General features: G+C 44.7%; 1 protein-coding gene across 2 annotated transcripts in view; it reads right to left on the bottom strand.

The window, feature by feature from the left end:
* The window catches only part of TEPSIN (TEPSIN adaptor related protein complex 4 accessory protein), a 599,267-nt gene that overhangs the window by 211,867 nt on the left and 359,589 nt on the right, over nucleotides 1–27,811 (bottom strand). For both annotated transcript variants that reach the window (XM_044085070.1, XM_044085071.1), the window contains one exon: nucleotides 20,203–20,391. In XM_044085070.1, the coding sequence (XP_043941005.1) occupies nucleotides 20,203–20,391 (189 nt within the window). The remainder of the gene's footprint in view (nucleotides 1–20,202; nucleotides 20,392–27,811) is intronic.

The raw sequence follows: 27,811 nt of genomic DNA, 5'->3' as shown, positions 1-27,811 counted from the left end.
CAGTAAGAGTGGACGTCTCGGTGTGGTATTTGCTTTCCATAGCCAATCTTGAGCGGACAGGTGATCCGCTGTGGTGACCCCTAACCGGGAAAAGCTGAAAGAAGAAGAAGAAGAAGCGAGACAATTGTTAATTTTTTCTGACATTGGTTAGTGCAAGAAAAAAGGATCCCCAACAGGGTACTTAGCTTTAGAAGACTTCAACTTCAGTTCGGAAATGCATGGCAAGAAAGACTGATGTAATGGCGTTGGCTGCCTTACTTTATACTACTGACGATCTGAAGTCAGTCCTCAAGCGGCAGCAACCGATGCAGAAATACTAAGCCTCTGGTATTCGGGCCAGCAGAGGGCTACCCTGCCAGGGATAACCCAAATATGATGACTGCAACAGTGAAACATGAAGAACATCTGGTGGAAAGAAAATCGTCTGATCTGTAGGCTAAGGAATGACCTCCTAGAAAGGAGGAATTTTCTCCCACTGCTATCTGTAACCCTGACGAATGATTTTTACAACCCATTTTTCTGAAACTATCTGTTGCCAAAAAGAAAACTGGAGATTCACACTTACTGGCAGATACAAAGGGTCCTGGGTGAGAGGGCTTCACAAGGTCTCTTAAATAATCATTCAGACTTGCTAGACTGTCCTTGGATTTGGGAGGTTCAAGACTACTTTTTTTAACCCTCTTGAAATTTCTTCTTAAACATCCGTTTACCTGTATTCCTTTGAGTCTGTTTTTTTTTTTTTTTTGCCAAAACTGGATGAGGAAATAGAAAATCCATTTGAAAAAGGAGGGCTGAAAAATCTTTTGAGATTCCCTGTATCAGCTTGCCCCTTTCATCACACTTTTTGATCACTTCAGCAGCAGAGGGGCCAAAATTAAATCTTTATCCAAGGGGGAGTTTAAAATCTCATTTTTACATCTTCTGGGAGGTTCTGAGAATGCAGCCATGCAAACCTCCTTAAAACTGTACACACAATGTAAACAATGACTAGTGACCTGTGCAATAGAAAAAAATAAGTATTTAAAGCAGACTTTTTCCTCACAAAAAGAAATTGCAGATAAAACATTTGTCAAACTTTCACAATTTGTCAGAACAAACTTTAACATATGAGCCTGACAATTCAAAATTCTGAAAATCAAATATGCAGAAGCATACTTTTTCCCCATACCCATCAGTAATTTTCCCATTCTTATTAGAAACAGTAGGACTAGAATTAACTAAATGCTTAGCAGATGTGTGAGCAACTAAAATAGCTGCTGGCTCAGGTTTGGGAACAGTGTATAAAAATTTAAAAGACTGAGGAACTTGACATATCTTATCTGCCTTTTTACGGGCAGCTGGTTGACTATCAGGAAAATTGCAGGTAGTAACACACACATCTTCTGCAGCTGACAGAACAGGAGGAATGGGTGTAGGTTCTGGAAAATCCTTATGTAACAACTCATAGTATTTTCTGATGGACTGAGAAACCTCAGTGTTCTTCCCCTGAAAACAATGGACATTCTAGCAATAGTCTGAGAGAAAAAGAAATCCCCACAGGGAAAATCAGAAATTGAGCTCTCCTCTGAGACTGAATCAGAAAGCTGAGGAAAAAACTGTTCTGTCCCTGCATCTTCCTGTTCATATTCAAAGTCTTGAATCTCTTCAGGAAAAGAGGAATCCTTCTTTCTTTTACCAGAAACTACTTTACAATAAGCATCAATAGCCTGACGTGTGCTCCAGTGGGGCAGTCGGTTAGTACACAGTACTTATAAATTAAAACCTGAACCAGACCCAGTAAACTACTCCTATCCAAAGAAAATTGAGGAGAAGATATGTTTGTTTTTCTGTTTCACAACAGTGTCTCTCCCTTGCCCACTGAGGGGACCCTAAAAGCTGCAGAGGATGTGGCTAATGCCCAATCCATAGTGGCTGTAGGTGCTACCCCAGAAGGATCTGGAGAAAACAATGAGTGGTTTGAGGTAAAACAAATGGCCACAGCAGAGTATCCCACCTATGGCTGAGAGAAAAATGCTAGCCTGCTGTTGTGGCAAAGGCTGTTTGCTTATTTTTTTCTTTTTGTGGCTAGAAGACTGTGGGACTGGTAGTCTTTTCCACGGTCAGCTGAAAATGGTGCCTCTTTCCCAGGGACAAGTATCAGTTGGTGGTAAACACTACTGGTCCACAAAAGTTAATTTTCTGACAAATGAAATACAGTATGAAGCATTTGCCAGCCCCACAAAAATAAAAAACACAATTTCTCCAAATATTTTTTTCAGTTACTTTTCCCCACATTTAAAATGATAGAAAAAACAAGCTCTCCTTTTAAAAGTACTTTACAGTCTTGAGACACTTCTTTAAAACACAGCATTCTTAGCTTTAAGATAAGTTGCCTGAAGATGAAAGTAATAAAACATCAAAAAAATTAAGAAAATAGATGTTTTTTCCCCCAAAGGGAAAGCACTACTGTGTAAGAACGTACCATAACAGTAGATGTCCTACTGCACTATACCTGATATGGGTTGTCACCATTGACATCCAGCCAGGGTACCAAACCATTATCTTTGCAAGGTCATACATCTGCTGCACAACATCAGTTTGTATGCACTGGGATATATTGGCTGTTGGTGAAGCACCCACCAAGAGGAGAAAACGCTGAGAGAAGAAAGGAGCCACTTTTGAGATTTTAAGTATTTTTCCTCTGTTTATTTGCTAAGTTTTTCTGCATAGCCACCTATTTTGAGCATTTTCTGGCTTGTTAAACTTGATTTCTGCATTAGTAACTGTATTTAGAGCACAACCTAGAGCTGTTTACTGAATTTCCTGTTTGCACTTATTTTTAAAATCGTTTTTTTCTCAAAACTTGCATTTTATCTGTCTTTGGCCTAGCACTCTTGTGTGGGGACATTTACTGCACTGTTATAACTTGTTGATACTTGTGAACCTCTGCTATCTCTGAAAAAACAAAAACACAAAAAATCTTGCTTTTTTCCCACTTTTCTGAGATTTAAAAAGTTCAGTTACAGGCTTGCTGTTCTTGAACTGTTTGTAAGTTTCCGTGAGGCCATTTTTTGCTTGGGCTAAAGGGAAGTCTCTCTGTTGATCAGTGGCAGTGAAAAACATGGAGCAGCCTGCCTGCCCCTGTGGGAGTGGTTACTGACTTGAAACTGTAGTTTTATTGGCCATTTTGGGTCAATTCCAAAACTCCTTCATCTTCCTCTCTTAAAACCCTCTTTCTGTGCGGTTTTATGCGTTTTTTGTGCATAGTGCAACAGCGGCAGCGCCTAATTGGGTTTAAACTATTCCTGGCTCCACAAAGTCTGCTCTTCACTTTTTCCCTTAGAACTGCTCTATCTCTCAATTTAAACACCATATTCTCATTCTAAGGCCCTTCACTGGTCCAATTAAGTAATCCTACAAGTTAGCACTATTAAACCATAAGCACTACTTACTCTTATACTCTCTGATTACCCTGTCCTCTATTGGTCCGTCTTAAATTCAGTTTCCCTATATTACTCTAACATGTCCAAAGGTCAGTCAATGGTTTCCTCTCCAGTCCAGCTGGTGAATCTGGGAATTTTGAGGCAATGTTACAACTGCCTCATGTACATGGACAACCCTCTCCTCCTCCAAACAGGTTCAAATATATGTGAGAGATGCAACTATTTAGCCAAACTGGAGGCTGAGCTCTCTCATCTCAAAACTGGTGTAACCAGTCAGGAGGAGAAGGTAACCTCACACAACACAATTCCAGTATCACCTAGTCCCACCACATCAGAACCAAACACATAAATACACAAAACATACTCGGAGGTTCTAAATAAAAATCTACCTAAGTAACAGAGACCTCCAAAGCAGACATCCAAGCAAACGCTACCTCAAAATAAAACACGCACAACACATAACCCACAAAGTCAGTGTGCCAAGCAGCCATAGCCCTTAAGGCTGAATAACACACCTGATACTCTTGTAATAGGTGACTCTATTGTCAGACACACTGACGTCCTGCTCACCAGGCTGAATAAAGAGAAGGTCACGTGAGCTGCCCGTCGTGTGCTAGGATCCGCCACATAACGCAAGCACTCAGGTCACTCCAAAGCAAATACAAATATGACTCAGTCATTGTACATGCTGGTGTGAATGACCTGAGACGTACCTCCCTGGACTACATGAAAAGTGACATAGAGGAGCTCTCTGATCATGTAGCCCAGGCTGGTATGACCCTGACCTTGAGCAGCATCTTACCCTCACCTAGAATGATGCCACAGTACAAAGACAAAATGATCGATTTTAACAAATGGCTAAAATTTTGGTGTCATTCAAAGGGGATCCAGTGTCTGTCAGCCTGGGATGACATGCTCGACAAGCCACGTTGCTTCGCTAGGGACGGCTTGCACCTGTCACCACTGGGCTTTCGGATATTGGCAAAGGCTCTTGCCACCCCCATAGTGCCTTTTTTAGGCAAGGCTCAAAAGTCAAACACACCCCCATAGACAGCACAAGGAACAAGAAAAGTACAGTTGTGTACACCTACCATAAATGTAGATGTTCGAGTGTCTTCACTGTTGCAGTCATGACTGTAGGGTTCTCCCCTGCCGGCAGGCAGCCCTCGGTCGGCCAGAATCCCAAAGTCTGGGTCTGGCGTCGGCTGTTCAACCCTGCTCCCTGACATCAGAGCGCCAGGAGTATAAAGCTGACAGCTGACGCTATCTTCTCCAGTTTTTCTTGCCCCAGATGTCAGGAGTCCCAAAATGAAAATGGTCCCATTACCTTTGCAAATACACCTCAGAAGAATGGTGAAAAAAGGAATCACACAAAAGCAAAAATAAGAGGGGACAGGAGAGAGGGAAACCTAGACTGCAACAGTGAAGACACTCGAACATCTACATTTATGGTAGGTGTACACAACTGTACTATGTTCATCGTGTTTCACTGTTGCAGTCATGACTGCAGGGTAGAATCCCAAAGCTGAAAGAAAGGGAGGTGGTCATAAAGAAGATGGGGCGGCTAAAAGGCCCTGCAAGACTGCAGAGGCAAAGCCTGCCCTAGACTTAGAGTAGAGAGGTAAATTGTAGTGCTTAGAGAAAGTATGCACTGAACTCCAAGTTGCAGCTTCCAAAATGTCTTTGGTAGGAACTCCCCTGAGGAAGGCCGCAGAAGTGGCAGCAACTCTAGTGGAATGAGTCCGAATGCTCCCTGGGATTTGCTTTCCATGGTGTGAATAACAAAATCTGATTCCATGAGCAATCCATTTAGAAATGGTTTGTTTAGAAATGGCTTTACCTTGGGAACTTGAAGCATAAGAAACAAACAATTGTTCTGATTTTCTGATGTCCTTGGTTCTGTTCAGGTAAAAACGTAGCTGTCTATGTACATCCAAGGAATGTAAGATCCTTTCCCCTTTAGTTTGAGGAGTGGGGAAAAAGGTTGGCAAGTGGATAGTTTGATTTAACGCCACTTTGGAAACCACCTTAGGCATGAAGGTTGGATTAGTCCTCAAAGATACCCTGTCTTGATGAAAAATAATATAAGGTTCCACCGCCATAAGAGCTTGTAACTCTGAAACTCTCCTGGCAGAGGTTAGTGCTAACAGGATAGCTGTCTTCCAAGATAAAAACTTGATGTCAGAAGAAGTGGCAGGCTCAAAAGGAGGCAAGGTTAGTTTTTCCAAAACATAATTGAGATCCCAAGCAGGAATAGGAGGAGATCTAGGAGGTCTTAAGTTCTTAGCTCCTCTGAGGAACTGTCTCATGAGCTGGTGGGAAAAGATGGGAGGGTCTGTATTATAATGAGCAGAAATAGCAGAGGCATGGATCTTAATGAAAGAGAAAGAGAGACCCTTATGTAAGAGATCTGTCAAGTAAAGTAAAATTAAAGTAATGTTAGGAAGAAGAGGATCAGAATCCTGAGCCTTCATCCAGGAACAAAATATTTTCCATTTTCCTGCATAAGATTTTCTAGTGCTAGGACGTCTGGCTTCTAAAATGACATCCATAACCTGCTTGGGTAGGAAAGAAGAAATCAAAGGCCCTGGATTAACCAGGCCACCAAGCAGAGAGTTCTGACATAAGAGTGTAGAACCTGACCCTGATGTTGGGACAGAAGGTTCGGAGACTGAGGTAAAATCCAAGGGGGCTCTAGGCATAGGTTTTTTAGAGTTGGATACCAAAACTGCCGAGGCCAATTCGGAGCCAACAAGATTATCATCTTGGGTTTGTCCTGTTTTATCTTCAATAAAACTCGTGGAAGAAGCGGTAGAGGCGGAAAAGCATATCCCGAGAGGTTCCTCCAACTGAATGACAGGGCATCCACTTTCCAAGCTTCTCTGTGGAAAGTCCTGGTGCAAAAATTCTGAAGCTGATGATTTAGATGGGATGCAAAGAGATCTATGTGAGGACATCCCCATACTGCTGTTATCATCCTGAATATTTTGGTGTCCAGCATCCACTCATGTGGATCCGAAAGGTTTCTGCTCAAACTGTCTGCCAGTAAGTTTTGTTTCCCTGGTAGAAACTGAGCTTGAAGATCCAGATTGCAAGCTAGAGCTGTGTTCCATAAATCCATGGCTAGTCTGCAAAGGGGGTAGGAATGAGATCCCCCTTGCTTGTTTATGTACCACATAACTGTGGTGTTGGCTGTCCGTATTAGTAGTTGTCCTGGTTGTATGAGATTCCTGAAGGCCAATAGAGCTTTCTGAATGGCTAACATTTCCTTTAAGTTGATATGCGGGTGCTTCTGATCCTTTGTCCAAAGGCACTGCAGACAATTGCCCTGAAAATGGGCTCCCCAAGCATAATCCGAGGCGTCCGTGGTTAGAATCTGAGAGGCAGGAGGTAGATGGAAGGGCTTCCCTTTGTTTAGAGCACATGCCCTGGACCACCAAAGAAATTCCTTTTGAAGGCAAGGAAGGACAGGAATCAGTATGTCCAAACTGTGGTAATGCTGAGACCATACACTTTTTAGGTACCACTGTATTTTCCTCATGTGTAATCTTGCATATGGTACGTGAAGTATGCAGGAGGCCATGTAACCCAAAGCCTGCAGGAATTTCCTTGCAGATAGATGGATTAGAGTTGCCAAGGCTTTAAAAGTTGATGCCAGCTGTAATTGTTTTTCGGATGTCAGAAATGCCATCTGGGTTGTAGTGTTTAGAAGAGCACCCAGAAAAGTTATCTGTTGTGATGGTGTCAAACTTGACTTTTTTATGTTTACAGAGAATCCCAGGAATTTGAGGAGGTTTTGTACAAAGTCTAGATGCTGGAGTAAGACATCCTTGCTGTCTGCCTGAATTAGACAATCGTCCAGATAAGGGTAAATTTGAATTCCCTTGAGTCTGCAGTAAGCTACTACTGGAGCCAGACATTTGGTGAAGACCCTGGGCGCAGTAGACAATCCAAAAGGCAGCGCAGAGAATTGAAAGGGCCTCGATCCGGCCTTGAACCTGAGGTATTTTCTGCGATCCTGCCTGATGGGAATGTGTAAATATGCCTCCTTTAAATCCAAAGTCACCATCCATGCATCTTTGGACAGCATTGGAAGTAACTGCTGTAGAGTAAGCATCTTGAATTTTGGAATCTCTAGAAAGGTGTTCAAGACCGACAGATCCAGAATGGGTCTCCATGAATTTTGCTTCCTTGGGACTAGAAAGAGCCTTGAGTAAAACCTTTTCCCATCTCTGAGAGAGGAACCAGTTCTATGGCATTCATAGCCAAAAGAGTTTCCACCTGGTTTAAGGCCTCCGTCCATTGATGTTTTGGAAGGTCTGGCCATCCGCTCGGCCTTGGCAAAGTATGAAAATGGAATTTGTAACCTCTTAAAATCACATCCAAAACCCATTTGTCCTGGGTTATTTGAGTCCAGTTTTGATAAAAAAGAGAAAATTTTCCTTCGAGAGGGGCTTCCAGGCAAGACGTCCCTGCAGCCCAACAGAGGGAGTCATTGAGTTTGTTTCCTTTGAGACTGTGGCCTGTCTTCTCCTCCCCTAGGGGTAGAAGCAGTCCACTGTCTTGGTCTATAAGCAGCTTGTGTTTGAGGCCTCCCTCTGGAGCGTCTATATCTACCCCTTTGAGGCCTGTCTGAAGAGGGAAAGGACCATTTTTTTGATGGCCAATTCCTGCTAAATCTAGGAGGCTGTACTTGTAAGAAATCTTTAACTGTTTGCATGGATTTTGCCTTATCCTCCATCTTTTTAATCACCTCTTCAGCTTTAGATCCAAACAAAACATTATGCTGAACAGGAGCATCCAATAATTTAGCCTTTACTTGTTCAGGTAAATTTTGTTACTTTAGCCATGCATGTCTTCTAATGACTGTGCCAGAGGCTGCAGCCCTACAAGAAGGCTCCAAGGCATCAAATCCACAGTGTAAAACATGCTTCCCAACTTGTTCAGTGGCATGCAATAAGTCATGTAATTCCTTATCATCTGCACACGCAGAAATGGAAGTAAATTTTTGTTTTGAGACAGACAAGAGAAATTGCTGATATTTAAGCATATGAAACTGACAGTTTAAAGCCCTAATGGACAAAGTAGCAGAAGTGTACACCTTTTTTCCCCATCTTTCCAAGGCTCGAGAATCCTTTTCAGTAGGAATGGGATTTTTAGCAGTAGCAGCCTTAACACCCTTAGGACCCTGAGAAATGGTTTCAGGGTCAGCAGAAGGATTCTTGTATAAAAACTGATGGGAATCAGGAACTCTGTAATATCTATCAGGCTTAACAGGAGCAGGAGGAAAAGAATCAGGGGTTAAGTTAGCCTCAGAAAAGGCATCATCCACAATATCCAAAACAGGAGGAATAGCCAGGGGTCTATGTTGGGGAAGGAGAAGAAAATCCCTCAGTCTTTTCTTGGATTCTGAATACTCCTGTCCCTCTCAGTGGAAATGTTCCCTCATTTCATGCAGAGTTTCCCCAAAAGAAAAATCCTCAGGAGGAGAGGCTGAAGGAATGGATTCTTCCGCATCAGAATCCTCATAAGGAGGGAAAGAATATTCCTGATCAGAAGAAGAAACTGAGGAAACATAAGCCTGATCAGAGGAATCATAATAAACATCCTGCCTTGGCCTTTTGTCTGGAAGGGGGATGAGAACCCCTAATCATTGTAAGTAAATCCTCCGCCATCTTGAGTAACTGTTTCTGTGACTTGGGAGCCGGTTCAGAAGAGGCCTGTGTTGAAGTCTTTGATTTAGAAGGAGTCTTTGCCTTTGTCTTTGGCTTTGCCTTTACTTGAAGCTGAGTAGGCCTGAAAACCCCTTCGGAAGCCGGTACCTGCACAGCGGCTCCGGACCCATCCGAAGGAACATTGTCTGAAGGTCCTGCAACAGAGATATTTAAAGGCCTGGTTGGCTCCTCATGAGAGTCCGTTTCGGCCGTCGGTTCTGAAATGGCTGACGACAGGGGCTGCAAAAGCGCCTCACTGACGACGGCCGAACCTGAAGCTGGCTCCACATGTGCGCTATCATCAGATTTGGAACTCGGAGGCCTGTCTTTATCCTTGCGACGCTTGTGAACTCCGGTAGATGGAACCGTATCAGACGACATTTTGTAGTTAAAGCGCCTACCGAAGTAATGAAAAGCAAAATCGTACCTTCGCTTAATTGTACGTTGATTAGCACAAAACCGACAACTAGCTACGTCGTGGTCAGGGCCTAAGCAAGGAATACAGTAAGAATGAAAATCCTTATGAGGTATTTGCTTCCCACATGAAATACAATTATTAACTTTTTCTGACATCGGAGTGGAGCAAGAAAAAAGTTTCCCCAATGGGGTACTTAGCTTTGAGTGGAGAAGAAAGTCTTCGGACCGAAGTAAATAGGAATATTCGTCAACAGTCAACCAACCGGCACTTGCGAACTGCTATCACCGCATGGCAAGAAAGACTGGAGAAGATGGCGTCGGCTGTCAGCTTTATACTCCTGGCGCTCTGACGTCAGGGAGCAGGGTTGAACAGCGGGCGGCCGACCCAGACTTTGGGATTCTGGCCGACCGAGGGCTGCCTGCCGGCAGGGGAGAACCCTACAGTCATGACTGCAACAGTGAAACACGATGAACATCTAAGGGTAATGCTGCTAAACGCCAGAAGTCTTAACCTCAAGATGCATGCACTCGAAGCTCTCCTCAGTATGGAGAACATCGATATCTGTGCAGTGACAGAAACCTGGTTCAAGGCTCCAGAGAGCACCCCAGCACTACCAGGCTATACCTCATATCATGCTTTGCCCCAAAACCGGACCGAACTACAAAAGGAGGAGTTTCCATATTTATCAAGGATATCCACACCTCCAGGTTAGTGGCATTGCACAAAGTATCGGAGACCATCCATGTGCAACTAACAATGGGCAAGACTGCTTTTCAGTTTATAGCATCCTACAGACCACCCTCTCAAAGTCAGGAATCCCACTTGGCTTTCCTGAAAACATTGGAGAACATGAAGATCTCTCCGAACACCATTATATTGGGCGACTTCAACTACCCAAACATTGACTGGGAGCACTACTCAAGCCCCAGCACCTTAGCCCAAAGGTTCCTGGAAATTATAAACTCAAATGCTATGGAACAACTAGTCACCACAGTACCTGCACAGCGGCTCCGGACCCATCCGAAGGAACATTGTCCGAAGGTCCTGCAACAGAGATATTTAAAGGCCTGGTTGGCTCCTCATGAGAGTCCGTTTCGGCCGTCGGTTCTGAAATGGCTGACGACAGGGGCTGCAAAAGCGCCTCACTGACGACGGCCGAACCTGAAGCTGGCTCCACATGTGTGCTATCATCGGATTTGGAACTCGGAGGCCTGTCTTTATCCTTGCGACGCTTGTGAACTCCGGTAGACGGAACCGTATCAGACGACATTTTGTAGTTAAAGCGCCTACCGAAGTAATGAAAAGCAAAATCGTACCTTCGCTTAATTGTACGTTGATTGAATCTAGCACAAAACCGACAACTAGCTACGTCGTGGTCAGGGCCTAAGCAAGGAATACAGTAAGAATGAAAATCCTTATGAGGTATTTGCTTCCCACATGAAATACAATTATTAACTTTTTCTGACATCGGAGTGGAGCAAGAAAAAAGTTTCCCCAACGGGGTACTTAGCTTTGAGTGGAGAAGAAAGTCTTCGGACCGAAGTAAATAGGAATATTCGTCAGCAGTCAACCGACCGGCACTTGCGAACTGCTATCACCACACGGCAAGAAAGACTGGAGAAGATGGTGTCGGCTGTCAGCGTTATACTCCTGGTGCTCTGACGTCAGGGAGCAGGGTTGAACAGCCGACACCGGACCCAGACTTTGGGATTCTGGCCGACCGAGGGCTGCCTGCCGGCAGGGGAGAACCCTACAGTCATGACTGCAACAGTGAAACACGATGAACATCTAAGGGTAATGCTGCTAAACGCCAGAAGTCTTAACCTCAAGATGCACTCACTCGAAGCTCTCCTCAGTATGGAGAACATTGATATCTGTGCAGTGACAGAAACCTGGTTCAAGGCTCCAGAGAGCACCCCAGCACTACCAGGCTATACCTCATATCATGCTTTTCGGCCCCAAAACCCGGACCGAACTACAAAAGGAGGGGGAGTTTCCATATTTATCAAGGATATCCACACCTCCAGGTTAGTGGCATTGCACGAAGTATCGGAGACCATCCATGTGCAACTAACAATGGGCAAGACTGCTTTTCAGTTTATAGCATCCTACAGACCACCCTCTCAAAGTCAGGAATTCCTCGGCTTTCCTGAAAACATTGGAGAACATGAAGATCTCTCCGAACACCATTATATTGGCGACTTCAACTACCCAAACATTGACTGGGAGCACTACTCAAGCCCCAGCACCTTAGCCCAAAGGTTCCTGGAAATTATAAACTCAAATGCTATGGAACAACTAGTCACCACTCCCACAAGAGGGACAACATACTAGACCTGATCATTACCAACATGGGGACTCTATGCTCCACACCAGAAGTATATTCCTCATTGGTAAGATCAGACCATAAATTAATTTCACTGGATGTCCACATCCCGACCCCATCCCCAGCCCAGAAAACCACAGTGAAAAACTTCTCAAAAGCGAACTTCTCACTTCTCAAAACCGAAGTGGAATCCTTCAAGGCCCCAGAGCCAGTGGAAACTATGGCCCAAACTGCAGAATCCTATATAAACGCATTCTACGGACATCTCCAGGAATTCATGGATCATGCTATCCCAAACAAAACCAAGACCCAATCATCCAAAGGCAAGCGTCCAGTCTGGTGGACCCCTGCCATAAATAAACTGTACAACAGAAGGAGGAAGCTACTACATGATAGAGCTAAATCCCTAATAGGGAAGGCATCTCTGATCAGTACTAGCAAAAAATTACGATCCCTCATAAAATCCTCCAAGACCAGCTTTGAGAGAAAAATTGCACAGGACACCAAAGACAATCATAAGGCTTTTTTCAGTTATGTTAGAAACCTGGGATGCAACTTCCAGACTTGTTCTGAGTTGATTCTAAACGACAAAAAATACACTGAACCCACAGACATCGCCAATATCCTGGCAGACAGGTTCGGTACAAACTTCTCCACCCCAAAAGAGCAAGTATCTATCCTGGCAGAGGGCTGCCTCCCAAACATCTCTGATGCTCAGGTGAAGGCTGCCCTCTCCAAAGCAAAAACACTGCTTCCATGGGACCAGATGGCGTCCCAGGTTGAGTCCTACATGAACTCCAAGAGGAACTAATCCCTCAAATAAAACAGCTATACAATCTCAGCCTCACTACAGGATATGTGCCCACAGAATGGCGTACAGCAACAGTGGTCCCACTCCACAAAGGTGGAGCCTCTACGGACCCTGGAAACTATCGCCCCATAAGCCTGACTAGCTTAGTCTGCAAGGCTATGGAGAGGATCATCATGGAGCTCATAAACAAAGACATTGGGGACCTACAGACACTAGATCCTACCCAGTTCGGCTTTGTCAAGGGCAGATCCTGCCTTTTGAACCTGGTTGACTTCTTCAAAACAGTCACCAAAGCCATAGATGAAGGGAAGGTAGTCCACACAGCCTATCTGGACCTTGCAAAGGCATTTGACACAATACCCCACTCGGGCATCATAGATAAGCTATCCAGCTTAAATATAAACCCCTATGTCACAAGATGGGTCGCAAACTGGCTCAAAGACAGAACCCACAGAGTGAGAGTTGCTGGAGCCATGTCCGACTCAAACCGGTCACAAGTGGCGTCCCACAGGGTTCTGTCCTGGGACCACTCTTGTTCGGTATATACTTTTCCGAGGTACAGGCAAACGTGGGAGGACTATGGCTCACCAAGTTCGCAGACAACTGCAAACTGGGCCATAATCAACTCTCCAGCTGACACAAACATCCTTCAAAAGGTCTCACAGAGACAGATAACTGGTGCCAGCCATGGTTTAAAGCTAAATGCCAAAAAATGTATAGTCATACCCTTTGGCAAAAACAATGTGCCCACAAATTACCACATAGGCGGAAACCCATTAAGTACAGAGAAAGTTATTAGGAACCTGGGGACCCAAGTTGATAGCAATCTCTCCTTTGAAAACCACATTGCCAAAGTGGTTAGAAAGACCTTCTACATAGCCCACCTCATCACAAAGGGTTTCACATCTAGATCAAGAGAGGTAATCGTGCCCCTTTATTCATCCCTCATCAGGCCCATCATAGAATACAATGCCCCTTTTGGGATGTACCTTACCCAACACCTGCAGCAATTAGGTAAGGTACATCCCATCATAGAATACAATGCCCCTTTTGGGATGTACCTTACCCAACACCTGCAGCAATTAGAAAGACCCCAAAAGTATCTCACCAAGAGGATCAAGGGTCTCAAACAGATGCCATATGCTGCTCGGTTAAAAAAACTCCAGCTCTACTCAGTTGCATACCGCCTACTTTGAGGCGATCTATGCCTGACATACAAAGCTATGTCAAATCCAGAATTAATGGACATGCTCCACCTCAGTAAATCTAAATCCCTTAGAGCCACATGCTCGAGGGACTTGAACCTCAGCACAGAAATAAATAGAACTTGCTGGAGGGACAGGTTCATAATCCAGAGGCTCCCTTTGCTCTGGAATAGAATTCCTGTTCATGTGAGGCAGAGCACCTCACTGAATCTCTTCAAGAAGAATCTCGATAGGTGGATGGGGGATCGTAGGTTTGTCCCAGGGATTACTCCCGTGCCACTATTAGACAGAGGCACAGTAAACTAAACCTTAAAAAGGGCACAGTATACTCAAATCAAGGGGTGGCGTAAGCCATACAGAATCGGGCTAGGCTTATAATTGCCCCAGGGCAGATAGCCTAGTATGAACCTATGAACCTATGCATGAATGTGGATCCTCAAACTATCTCCAAGCCAATGGCCTGAAGACTACTGAGACAGGGCAAGTGGTCACCTAGGAGGGGTGTAACTTGAACAGATTAGAAAACTCTCCCACTCTCATGTAACAGAGCAGAGGTTAAATTAAATGGGGAGAAGAAAAGGAAGGTTGAAGTGAAGTAGAGAAGGGGATGGAGGGTGGGATAGAATACTTCAACAGTGATCAGTAGGCCATCTACTGTTTTTTAAGTTCTTACATAGCTGCACTATGTCTTGACTGAAATCACTGTTGCAGTATTCCTGATATATAAGTGATTCTCAGAGCATATGGAGGAAAGGAAGATGGCTGGCTGCTAAGCAGAAGAGTTTTCCAGCAGTCCGGAAAGGACTGACTTAACAAAGGCTGCCTTGCACTTGGAGAAAGCATCAACTCTGTAGTATTGGACAAAGGTGTGTAGAGGGATCCAAGTGGCAACCTCCAAGACAGACCTGGAGTCTACTCTTTTGTGAAAAGCCCCTCATGAAGCCACTACCCTAGTACAATGTGTTTTCAGGCAGGAAGGCAAGATCTTACTATAGTGAGAGTAGCAGAAAAAGATAGCCTTAGAGATCCATGTTGCAATAGTTTGTTTGGATACTGGCTGGCCCAGCTTAGAGCTCACAAAGGACACAATCAGAAAGATTTAGTTTTGTCCGGATAAAATCTGAGTTGCTTGTGAATATCCACAGAATATAAAATCCTTTTCACTCTGTTTTGTGGATTAGGAAAGAAAGTGGGTAGATGAACAGCCTGACTGAGAGACAGCTCGTTCACTACCTTAGGCATGAACAATGGATTAGCCTTGACAGGCTCCCTGTACTTATGAAAAATAAGAAAAGGGGGAATGGTCATGAGAGCTTGTAACTCAGAATCTCTTCTAACATCATCTTAGAGAAACAGAAGATGCTTGTTCAAAAGGAGGCGGTGTAAGCTTTACTAGCACAAAATTAGGATCCCAGCAGGGCTAGATGGGTTTCCTTGGTGGGTTATGATGCAGCACCCCCCCCCCCCCAAGGAAATGTTTGACCTCTGCTCTAGTCATAAGTGGAGGGATAAGAGGGAGACAGGCATTGATAGTTGACAGGTGAGCTTTTGTAAAAAAGAGTCTGCCAAACTTGATCAAAGTAGTTTGCAAAGATATTGCAGAATAGCAGGAATTTGTGATGAGTGGATTCTGACTGTTTATGGCACCAATAAGAAAACCTTTTCATTTAGCTGTATACGATTTTCTAACAGTGGGTCTCTTGGCTTTTTGTAGAACTTGAACAGCTTCTTCAGAGAAGCGGTGCCTTTGAGGAATTAAAATCCTATCATTCACTGGGTCAAGTTGAGAGACGAACAAATGATTTGTGTGAAGCTGCAATCCTTTTTGTTTTTTTATCAGGTCTGGTTGTAGAGGCATATTTCCTGTAATTTCCCTGTGCCAGATGAAATGGCAGAGGAAACCAATGCTGCCTCGGCCAGAAAGGTGCCAGTAAAAGGAGTCTGGGTCCTTCCTTTTCTCACTTTAGGAGAATTTTCTGAAGAAGAGGCAGTGAAGGAAAAGCACAGAGAAACTTCCCTGTCCACTAGAAGGAAAAAGCCATTTGTCCTTCAGGCTGTGGGGACAAGGGTCCATGGTGCAGAACTGAGGAAGTTGATGGTTTGTTTGTGATGCAAAGAGGTCTGTCAGAGGAGTAGCCCACTGAAGTGTGACAGTCTGGGAAAACATCTCTGTTTAACATCCATCATAGGGGTCCTCCACGAGTGGATCAGGGAGTCTGACAGCACATTGTCCTGAAAAGGGATGTATGTGGTGGTGAGTGTAATGTCCTTTATTGTAGCAGAGTTCCATTCTTCCTGTGCTAACCTGCACAACTGGCACAACCTGGTGTCTCCCTGTATATGTACCATATGACAGTGGTGTTTTCTGTGCACACTAGGAGCGCCCCAGGTTTTCAAAGGTGAACACAGGTCTGAAGAGATTGTAGAAGAGCCCATTTCCTTCAGACTGATATGCTCCTTCAGGAACTGAAACTGCTATCTGCCCCGCACTCTGAGTGATCGTGTCTGTGCCCCTACACCCCTCCGCCCCTTGTCTGAGGCATCTGTGTGTTCTTGTTTGAAGAGGGGGATGTGGTGTGAAATGTAGTCCTGGACTGAGGATGTCATGTCCCTTCTACCAAAGCAGCTCCTTTCTGAGAAAAGGGAGGAGGGGTATCAGATTGTCTAAGGGATGACAGTGCTGTGACTACACAGATTTCAGATACCATTGGATTCTCCTCATCTGAAGTCGGGCCAGGGGGAGCACAGGGATGGTAGTTGCCATGAACCCCAAAGTTCTTAGCATCTCCCTTGCTGAGTGAACGGTTATGGAGGACACAGTTTGGAAAAAATTGGACAGACTGGAAGATATGCATTTTCTTTGTGCCGAGTCTGCAGCTCAGGAAAACAAGGTCCTGCGTAGGGGCCAAGTGGGATTTTTTTTTGTAGTTTATAGTGAAACTCAGACCTGCCAGGAGTTGAAAGATGAAGTGTAGATGCTGAAAAAGAATTTCTGGAGTGACAGCCTGGATCAAAAGTTTGTTCAGGTAAGGGAAAATTTGGATTCAGAGTGCAACAGAAATTTACTACAGGAGCTGGACACTTTCTGAACACCCTCATTGCTGTGGAAAGATCAAAAGCAGCCAGAAGAAAACCTGACAAACCTCCTGCAAGAAAGACAAATGAGTATGTGTAAGTATGCATCCCTCAGATCTAGTGACACTAAGAAAGCCTGGGGGAGACTGAAAAGCAAAACCATGTGAAGATCGAGCATTTTGAAAGATGGTACCTTCAAGTAAGTGCTTAGGAGAGACAGATGTAGAATGGGTGTCTGATGCCTTTCTTTTCTTGACACTAGAAAATTCCTGGAGTAAAATCCTTTTCCCATAAGTCCTTTGGGGCATGCTCAGTGGTGCCCTCTTTCAAGAGGTCTTGAATAACGGGGGGCCAAAAGGGATACTTGCTTGTGATGAGGCTGTGGCATGCCATTCAGAGGGAGAATATTTTCCCAGGCCACGGTATACCCATCCTTAGTGATGGACATGACCCACTTGTCTATGGCAACAGCTTCCCACATGGCTTGCGAGAATGACAGTCTTTGGGAAACAGGACTAATGGGGCTGAGGGGAGGGGGAGGAGTGCGGCCTAGGTAGTCACAGATTTTTGCTTCCAAAGTGAGATCTCCCTGCTGGAGGTTCCCAGTTGGGGCTTACTAGATTACCTTTGCCTAGGGGCATTTTTTTTTTGTTTATGAAATGTCTGACAATTCCCTCTAATGAAGAAGGCAGATACAGATGGGTAGTTCCTATGGTATCCAGGAAATAAGGAGAGTAGAATCTGTCTGCTGTCTTTCACAGTCTTACCTTGATCTTGCAGAGTTTTGAACAGACTGACAGCCTAAGGACCAAACAGTAAGTCTTTGTCCAACATTGAGTCTAAAAGTTTTGATTTGAAATCCTCAGGGACAGGCCGACTGCAAAGCAATGCATATCTATGAATAAGAGATCCAGTGGTAGCTGCCCTAGAAGAATCTACAGCATAACTACTTTACTTAATGCTGTGTCTAGCTATTTGAATGGCCTGGGATAGTAGGTTCTGCATTTGTTGTTTTGACTCTGCTGTAGAAGGGTCCAGCATAACTTTGTTTAAGGAGAGCAGAACAGAGATCAAGTACTTTGTCATTTGAGTCTGGTAGTTAACTGCCCTACAAGCAAGGGTAGCAGAAGTGTACACTTCTTTCCCCATCTATCCATATCCTTTGTCCATGGGTAGGGCATTAGCACTGGACAGAAGCTTAGAGGTCTTACCTGAAGACAGAGGGAGGGAGAGAGAGAGAGAGAAAGAGTGGAAGAACTGGAGAGGGGGCAGGGGTACCCATTTCCAAGAGGCTGTAATACCTCTTTTGATCATCAGAAATCTGAGTAGATTGCCATTCAAAATGTTTCATCATGTTCTGCATAGTCTCCCCAAAGGAAGCTTCCTCAATAGGGGAATCCGGTAATAGAGTCCTCTTCAACTGAAGAAATTTGTCCTGAAGAATGCAGCAGAGAGGAATAGTCTACAGAATAGTCAGAACTGAGTCTTGCTCTTCTTCAGAGGGAGAGAAAACCAAGGCAGGATTTTGAGGAGAATTCTGTGGTAGTGGAGACCCAAATGAGGGAGGTTTAAAAGACATAATAGCTTTGAAGAACCCCTGTGAGAAATCTATTTACTCCCTTTCCCTGGCTGCTGAGGGAGAGGGCACATGTTTAGTATTCCTTTTTTTTTCTTTTTTCTTTTTAGGCATGATGCCCACCTGGATAAGATGCAGAGGTTCAGAACCCTGTCTAACTTCTTTTAAAGAGCCTGGGATCTCTTCCGTAACTAAAATTTGACGGACACCAAGAGGTCCCACAGAAATAATGAGTCATCGTTCATCAGACTTATCTGCAAGGTCTCAGAAGCCATACTGGCCTGTTATGGGATCTTGGTAGCAGGCAACTGAAAGGTAACTTGGCAAACCGCATGTTCTGGAACCTCAGCAGGTATGTCGGAGTCTGATACGTTGGACTGGGGATCAGTTCTGGGCCTCTTTAGTTTTTTCTTTGATGGTAAAGGAATATCTGACGATGTGGATTTACACATTTTGGACTTGGGCCTAGCGTTTAAGATAATGAGTCTCTAGAAAGGTGTTGAGAGAGGAAAGAAGCAAGGACATAAGGGTTTTGGGAATCAATGACTGACAATTTGAGGAATAGTTGTGATAGTGTTCCAAGCCTAGGCAAAAGAGACACTTAGTTTGCAAGTCCTTGTATGGAATCTGCCTACTTCACTTGCATTAACCACCCTAGCTGACATCTAACAACTTTCAACAAAACATCATAATTAAAAAAGAAGGCTCCTCAACATGGCACTTATCTGGATAAATGATTGAAGCAAAGTACCAGCAACCAAATGGCGATCAGTCCAACAACCGTCTAGGGATCTGTGTTCATATGTCCATCTTTATACCCTCAGAAAGGTAAAGCCTTGGTACCCTGGCTGTACATCAGTAGTGACAACCCATATGTCAGGAATACTGCAGCAGTGACTTCAGTCAAGACATCCTATCTGCCCAGCAAAGGAAAGCACAAGCTGAACTTCGATCCTCAAAAGCCAGAAGAGCGTATTCTTTGGCATCAGTAAAACCCTGAAGGGCTTTGTGCCCAAACTTGTGTTTTAGTCAGTTCAGCTTGAGCTGCCTGACAGTTTAAGTGCATGGAAGGTACCCAGAAGCTTTGGAAGCTGGATGGCTGTTGTATCCTTAGTAGGATATAACCCATATAGCCAAGGCTACTACAGAAGTGATCAACATGATGAACATCCCCACAAAAAATCAATATAGGTAAATACAGAGATGGCAAAATTAAAAATTTGATTTGCAGGAGAAGCAAGCCCCTTGCATCCACTACCCTATCACTGACTACCTTGACACCATGACTGGGAAACCTCTGGAGTAAGGAGAAAGTTCCTCATCCTCAGAGTTCACTAAATACAGAAGGCATTCTTCTGTGATACACGTGTGTTGACAACAAAAGTTTGAGTATTCCAGTTTCTCTTTACAGGATACAGTATCTGGAAGGTATCTCAAAATACAAATGTCAAATCATGATGCAAGTAGCAAAATGCAAATTACTCTTTATAACATCCCCATCTGCCTACTGGATTATAATCTTAGTGATGTTTGTAATGATCTTTAAGTGAGATCACACCATACATTTAAGTAAGGACCAACTAAACCAAAATAATGTTCATGATGATGGTCAGCCTCCCCCCACCTTCCCAGTCACTCACAATGAAGTGTCTCACCTCGTGCAACAGCTGGACAGGGCTTATCAGTGTCTGTGACCTCAACAACAGCAGAAGGAGCAGTTACTGGCTGATAAGTATCATCTTGAAGGCAGCTTCTCTGCTTATTGACGGATTCTGGAAGAGGAGAGAGAATGGCACTGGCAACTACTTCAGCTGCTTTCTGGATTGTAGTTAGCACTGTCTCACCTGTACAGGGAAAAAAAAGAATACAAGGGTTGTAACTCCATCAAGGTTAAGAGCTTCTGATGCATCTGAGAAAACTCATCAAACTATAATAATCAGCTACAGCTTTATGCCCATTAAACATACAGTGTATACATTATTATGTTAACATTCTATTCAAGTTTATTTGTGTCTGTAAATTACTTCATAACTAATGTCATAATTCTCTATAGATATCCATCTTGTCATGAAACTTGTTATAGCATAATGACTGCATTAGAATGCAATTAGCAAGAATTCAAAAGAAACACAGAAACTCTTCAAGCACAGAGATCTCTTTTTAGTGCATATTGCTTTGGTAATAAATAACGGAGAACAAAAATTTAGTTAGTAGCCCAATATAGGCTAATTAGAAGTTATGTACCTACCATAGCGTTCCATGTTAGTTGTCTTCTCTCGCCTTCTTTCTTGCTGGATGGGTTCGGAGCCGATCCTCGGCTCCGACTCGGCACTTGCTAAGCTCGAGAGCTAATTTTACCAGCTCGAGGCAACCCTATATCCCATGATGCAAGGCGGAGACTACCCAGATCTCGTTTGGTAGCTAAAGAAATAGTAATATTTTCTTCCAACTGAAGAGGAGGAAGAAAAATAACAATACTAAATAACATCATAATCCTCTAGAAAGGATCAACCTAATCTAGTGACACTAGAAGTTGAACAGCTAGAAAAGGGAATAACCTCTTAATAGAAGATGCATAATCTTCCCGGTCTGACCAGGCTAGGGGGATGGACGGCGGGGCCTAAGAAAGAAGCGAGAAGACAACTAACATGGAACGTTATGGTAGGTACATAACTTCTAAATGTTAAGTTGTCAATCTCACCTTCATTCTTGCTGGATGGGACCGCGTCCCAAGCACCTCTATCCTGGGTGGCTCAATGGAACAGACTCTTGAGAACAGTGGAACCAAAATTCGCTCTGTCTCTGGAGGCCAAGTCTAATTTGTAATGTGAAACAAAGGTATGAGGAGAGGCCCATGTGGCTGCTGCACAAATAGTGTCTATTGGAAGTCTAGCTTGAAAAGCTGTATATGTAGATTGAGCTCTGGTAGAATGGGCTTTTGGCTTAGAAATCAACTCTTTGCCTCTGAGCTGATAAATGTAAGTGATCACAGAAGACAGCCATCTAGATAAAGTTACCTTGGAAACTGGAAGGCCTTTCCTGTTCTCTGCATAGGATAGAAACAGTTGATCAGATTTCCTAAAAATTTTAGTTTTGTCCAGATAATATCTGAGCTGGCGGTGAACATCAAGACAATGTAACTTTTGTTCCGCTCTATCAGAATAATTCGGGAAAAACACTGGAAGATCAATGGATTGATTTAGGTTCGTCTGTGATGCCACTTTTGGTAAGAAAGACGGATTAGTCCTTAGAGATACCCTATCTTTGTGGAATATTAAATAGGGAGGACGAATGCAGAGGGCATGAAGCTCAGATACTCTCCTGGCTGAAGTAATGACGACTAGGAAAAGTGTCTTCCAAGAAAGCAATTTCAAAGAACAGGCAGCTGCAGGTTCGAAGGGGAAGAATCAAGGATGTTAAAATTAAATTTAGATCCCACTGTGGTGGGGGGTCTCTAATCGGAGGTTTCAGTAAAAAGATACCTCGAAGGAATGCCTTGCAAAGTTTATGTGACATAATGTTGTGGTCCAAAAGGCCTATATGAAAATTTGAAATGGCTGCCAGTTGAACTTTCACTGTGGAAGAAGAGGATCCTGAATGAAAAATTTCAGCTAGGAAGTCCAATACCGAATGAATTGGAGCAGTATAGGGGTCTATGTTCCTAGCTTTTGCCCAGAAAGAGAAACATCGCCATTTACTAGTGTAAATCTTTCTGGTAGAAGATTTTAGGGAAGCTACTAGGATATCCCGGACAGGATTAGAAATCATAGGAAGCCTGGCTAAGGATGGAAATGGAGCAACCAAGCAGTGAGGTTGAGAGAAGGTATGGATTGGTGCAGTTGACCCGACTGGTGGGTCAGAAGATCTGGAACCGGGTCCAGATGCCATGGCTGTACCAAGAGATAATGATGTAGGAACGGAAACCATATCTGTCGAGGCCAATAAGGGGCAATGAGAATCAACTTGGCTCTCAAAGCGGTTGCTTTCTGAATTAGCTGAGGTATCAGCGGAAAAGGGGGAAAAGCATAAAGAAGTCCCCGGGGCCAATCTTGGGTTAGAGCATCTCTGGGGGGATGGCCTGGAAGGGGGAAGAGAGAGAAGAAGTCTGGGCATTTGCTGTTTTGAGGTGTAGCGAAAAGGTCGCAGCAAGGAAGGTCCCACTTCTGAAAAATCTCTTCCGTCACTGATTGTTTGGGAGACCACTCGTGAGGCATGAGAATAGCTCTGCTCAATCTCTCCGCTATGATGATGGATTTCCCGGAGATATGCGTTGCTATCAGAAACCGGTGAGAAGAGATTGCCCATTGCCAAAGTCTGAGAGCCTCTCGACACAGTGGATAGGACTTGGTTCCGCCCTGTTTGTTTATATACCACACTACGGACATATTGTCCGTTTGGATTGCAATAGTTCCCAGGGGAAGAGAGTCGTTGAGGGCTTGTAACGTTAAAAGCACCGCTCTCATCTCCAGGACATTTATGTGCAGATGGTATTCGAAAGGTTGCCAAGTGCCATGGACCATTTTGCCCTGATAATGCCCCCCCACCCGATCAGGGAGGCGTCCGATGTAACCGTGGCAACCGGGGAAGAGAAACAAAAGGTCTGCCTTGATGGACTTGAGGGGACAATATCCACCAAGTCAGATGCCTTTTGCAAGTTGGAGTTACTATGATCTCGTGACGCATGGGAAGTTGTTGAAAAGACCATTGGGTGAATAGCATCCATTGTAGAAGACGCATGTAAAAGCGGGCAAGGGGAAGAAGTGTTATGGCGGCCGCCATAAGACCCAATACCTTCAGAGCAAATCTGGCCTGAATTTTGTTGCTGAGAAGAATCACCTGGACGTGTCTTTGAATGTCCAAGATCCTTTGGTCTGTTAACTTTGCTGAAAGTTGTACGGTGTCCAATTTTGCGCCTATAAAAGTAATAGATTGACAAGGCGACAAGGCAGATTTTTCGAAATTTATAGAAATTCCTAGCCCTCTGCAAATGTGAATAGTGTAATCTCTGGCTTGGAGAAGTTGATGCCTGGTGATGGCAGTGAGGAGCCAGTCATCTAGATATGGAAACACCTGGAATCCTTGATGTCTCAGGTGAGTCGTAACCACTGCCATACATTTGGTGAACACTCTGGGGGCTGTAGTGAGTCCAAAGGGCAGGGCTCTGAATTGGAAGTGACTGGTCCCCAGCCGAAAGTGGAGAAATCTTCTGGAGCATCTGTGAATTTTTATGTGATAGTACACATCCTGAAGATCTATCGAGCACATCCAATTGTCCTTGCCCAGAAAGGGCAGAATGGACTGAAGCATGACCATCCGGAATCTTGATTTCTTTACAAACTTGTTTAGTTTGCTCAGATCTAATATTGGTCTCCAGTCCCCTGTCTTTTTTGGAACTAAAAAGAACCTTGAGTAGATTCCGGATCCTATTCGGTCCACTAGGACTGGCTGGATGGCTCTTTTTACTAGCAGTTTTGATATTTCTAGTACTGCTAGTTCCCTTAGACCGGGTGGAACGTCTGGAAGGGTTCCCTTTTGCTGAATTGGGGTTTGAATAAAGGGAATTTTGTAACCCTCGGATATAATTGACTGTACCCATTTGTCTTGAGAAAGGGAAAGCCAGGCTATTGGGTACAGCGATAATTTTCCCCCGACTGCCTCCGAAGGCGGACAATTGGACAACATCTCAGGGATGCTGGAAGGGTTTGTCAGAAAGAGGCTCTCTGCTACCCTGATTCTGCGGACCCCCTCTGCCCCTAGGGCGGCATCTATTATTGTTACCCCCTCTGCCTCTGGGGGTAAACTGACTTCGTGCGTCAGGTGTGACTCCTTGAGATTTGCGGAACCACATTTTCCCTCCCTTCTGTCCTTTGGGGTAAGGTCTTGAAGGGGTGGAGAAACGGACTCCTACGGCAGAAAGAGTCTTGCCATCTTGTTCGCATCTAGTCAAAGTGTCTTTCACTTGAGGTCCGAACAAGGTCGAACCATCAAAGGGGGAGTTTGTGTAGGACACCTTGAAGGGGTCTGCAAAATTACAAAGCCGCATCCAGGACTGATGCCTTAAAGCCACTCCTGTGCCTGCGGCCCTACTCGCTCCATCGGCTGCATAAGAAATGAGCTGCATGGAGGAGTTAACAATGGAGTTAAGGATTCCTAGCTGTGAGCTAATCTTATCCTGAGACCCAGCAGCTGACGGATCCTGTAAAACTTCTCCCAACTCTTTAAGAACATCTCTTTGAAGGCGGGTGAAGTGGCACAAGTAGTTCAGCGATCTCATGGCAAAAGTCGCTGAAGAAAAAATCCGCTTGCCGTACCTGTCCATAGTCCTAGAATCCTTGTTAGGAGGATGGACAGGTACTGAAGGATCAGCTAGTTCCTTCTTGGTGGCAGCAGCCACCACCATGGCATCAACTGGGACACCCTTTGTTAAATATTGTCTATCTGGTGGGGCTGTAATGAATTTTGAAGGCCTCCTAGGGATAGGTTCCACCGAATCCGGAGCCATCCACGCCTTCCGAGCCACTACTTCCATAAGAGGGTCGAAAGGCGGAGACACCCAGGAGGTGAAGGGTCGAGATCCGAACGCCTCCAGGTATACTGACTCGTCCTCGGAAGGATTAAGGGAGGGCCAGTTCCCCCTCTGCTTAAGGAGTTCAAGGATGTCTGAGAATGAGACATCCTCAGAGGAGGACCTTGGGGATCCCTCAGACTCATCCAGGTCAGTATCAGATGTAGTAGACTCAGGGGAGTCTAGATGTTTCCTCTTACATGTCTTCTTACGCGGGGGTTCACCTGATGGATCAGGAGAAGCCTCGGAAGAGGAAGATATTCCCAATGGGGAAACATGAGGCATTGGATATCTGGGTCCGGGAGCAAGAGAGTGGGAAGAGACGTCAGCAGGCACTGTAGTGGGAGGAGCTGATGGAACTGTCCGTTGACTAAGCCCAGTGGCTAGTACACTCCTCATCACCTCGAAGGCTCCCCCGTCAGAGAGACCAGAAAGTTCCCGCTCCAAAGAGATAGGAACCCCAGGCCTCACCGAGAGGGAAGGCTCGAGGCAGATGTCGGGCCGAGCTCACTGCTTGAAGCTCCGAGAGGGAGAACAGGGTCAGACAAGGGTCCGATGCCACTCGCCCCTCGGAGCCGACGAGAGACCAGGCGCCGGATCCCTCCAATGAAGGCCTCAAGGAGGAAATCGGAGCAGAGGGCAGCGGGCGAAAGGGTGGTATCGGCTCCAAAGCTACAACGGTGACGGTTCCGAGGAGCTCTGGCTCCGAGCTCTGTAAGAGAGTCGAAGGAGGAATGTTTGGTGGATGTGAAACAGCTACCGTCTGTTGAGACAGGCTATGGAGTATTTGGGCCAATGCCTGAGACTTTAATAGTCTACTCACCACTCTCTCGAGGTCATGATCAGACAGCCTGGACGACCGAGAAGAACGGCTCTGATGGCTCCGCTCCGAGAGCAGGGGTGATCTCGGAGCCGAACGTATCGACTCTAATGAAGGGGATCGAGATCTCTTTTTTGAGATCGATGGAGCCAACGGAGCCGAGGATACGTCGGCTCCAGCCGGAGCCGACACTGAATGTCTAGATTGGGCAGTATCGGCGCCAGATGGAGCTGATACTGAGACTGCTAAGGTGGAAGGATCGGCTCCGGCCGGAGCCGATCTCGACCCTGGTGAGGGTGAACCAGAAGCCGACGGCTTGGAACTCTCAGCCGAAGGCTTAACAGGTTTCGAGGGCTTCCCCGGCGCCGACTTAGTCGGGGAGCTCTCGGGCTTTAATAAGCCCCTTAATATGAACTTATTTCTTCGCTCCTGCAGGACTCTTGGGCTGAAGGCATGACAGATAGCACAAGAGTCCTGCAGATGCAAAGGTCCCAGGCAATAAACACAAGAAGTGTGACCGTCTGTCAGAGACATCTTCTGACAGCACGAGTCACACTTCTTGAAGCCTGAGACCTTAGTGTCCTTCGACATAACTGTGTCGAGGAAACACAATACACTAACACACACACACAAAAACACCCAATCCAACAATTTAAAATAAACAGGGATAACACACAGTCATACACAAACAATCCCTGACAGGAAAAAATTTAGGAAGGGGAAGGCCTAAGGCCTAAGCTAGGAAAGGGATAAATAACTTCGAAAAAAGGGAACACTAACGGGAATAGGGTTAAAGTAAGCGTTAAGGTTAACAAAAAACAAATATATATATATAAATTTAAAGGGGGGTAGACGAAAGTCTTATATCTAGTCACTTACCTGGAGCTGGTAAAAGAAGGCACCTCATTAGCGAAGCGGTAAACGAGATCTGGGTAGTCTCCGCCTTGCATCATGGGATATAGGGTTGCCTCGAGCTGGTAAAATTAGCTCTCGAGCTTAGCAAGTGCCGAGTCGGAGCCGAGGATCGGCTCCGAACCCATCCAGCAAGAATGAAGGCGAGATTGACAACTTAACATACTGTGTTTCAATGCAAAGTTTATTGAGACAGTATAGACCACTTTAGCTGCTCTTATAACAATACCTTGCAATTTGGTACAAAATATTTTGCATCACAAGATAATTTTATTTAGTGTACAAATGGCGAGATCTGTAGACTCTCAACCTTTTAGAGCAAAAAATCTGGACAAAGCCTAAAATGATGGTGTGTGGAAAAGTACAGGAAATTATGCAACAGGGATCACAATACAGTGGTAGAATGGTTTTGTTGTATATAGCTGGCTTACTAACTTGGGCAAGGGATACTAAAGGTCTCAGGATGGCCAAGTTTGCTGATAACGGCAAGCTAGGAGAAGTCATTGACTCCCCAAATAACTTAGCAAGGTTTGTCCCAAATGGCTTGTACCAAAATCATGGACAGAAACTAAATGCCAAAAAAATCATTACTGTATCCTTTGGAAAATCATTTATCCCATGGAACTACAACACTGACAATATGACCCTAAGCTGACACAGTTGTTCAGGATTTGGGAACTTATGTGGACAGTGACCTAACTTTTGACCATCATAGGTCCATTGTTGTAAGATAGTCCTTCAATATTGCACAGCTTACAAACAAAGGGATTGTGTCTTGATCTAGAGATGTCATTGTCCCTCTTTCTTCAGCCCTCATTAGGCCAATCACTGAATATAATGTCCCCTTTGGCATTTATCTGTCCAGACACATGCAACAACTGGAATGCTGCAGAGATACTTTACTAAAAGGATACAAGGTCGAAACAACATGTCTTACAGGGACCGACTCAAAGCTCTGTCAGTATAC

Source organism: Protopterus annectens, chromosome 10.part0 (assembly GCF_019279795.1).
Source record: "Protopterus annectens isolate FY-2018-M chromosome 10.part0, PAN1.0, whole genome shotgun sequence".
Classification (NCBI taxonomy): domain Eukaryota; kingdom Metazoa; phylum Chordata; order Ceratodontiformes; family Protopteridae; genus Protopterus; species Protopterus annectens.
This window is presented reverse-complemented; position numbering and strand designations above follow the sequence as displayed.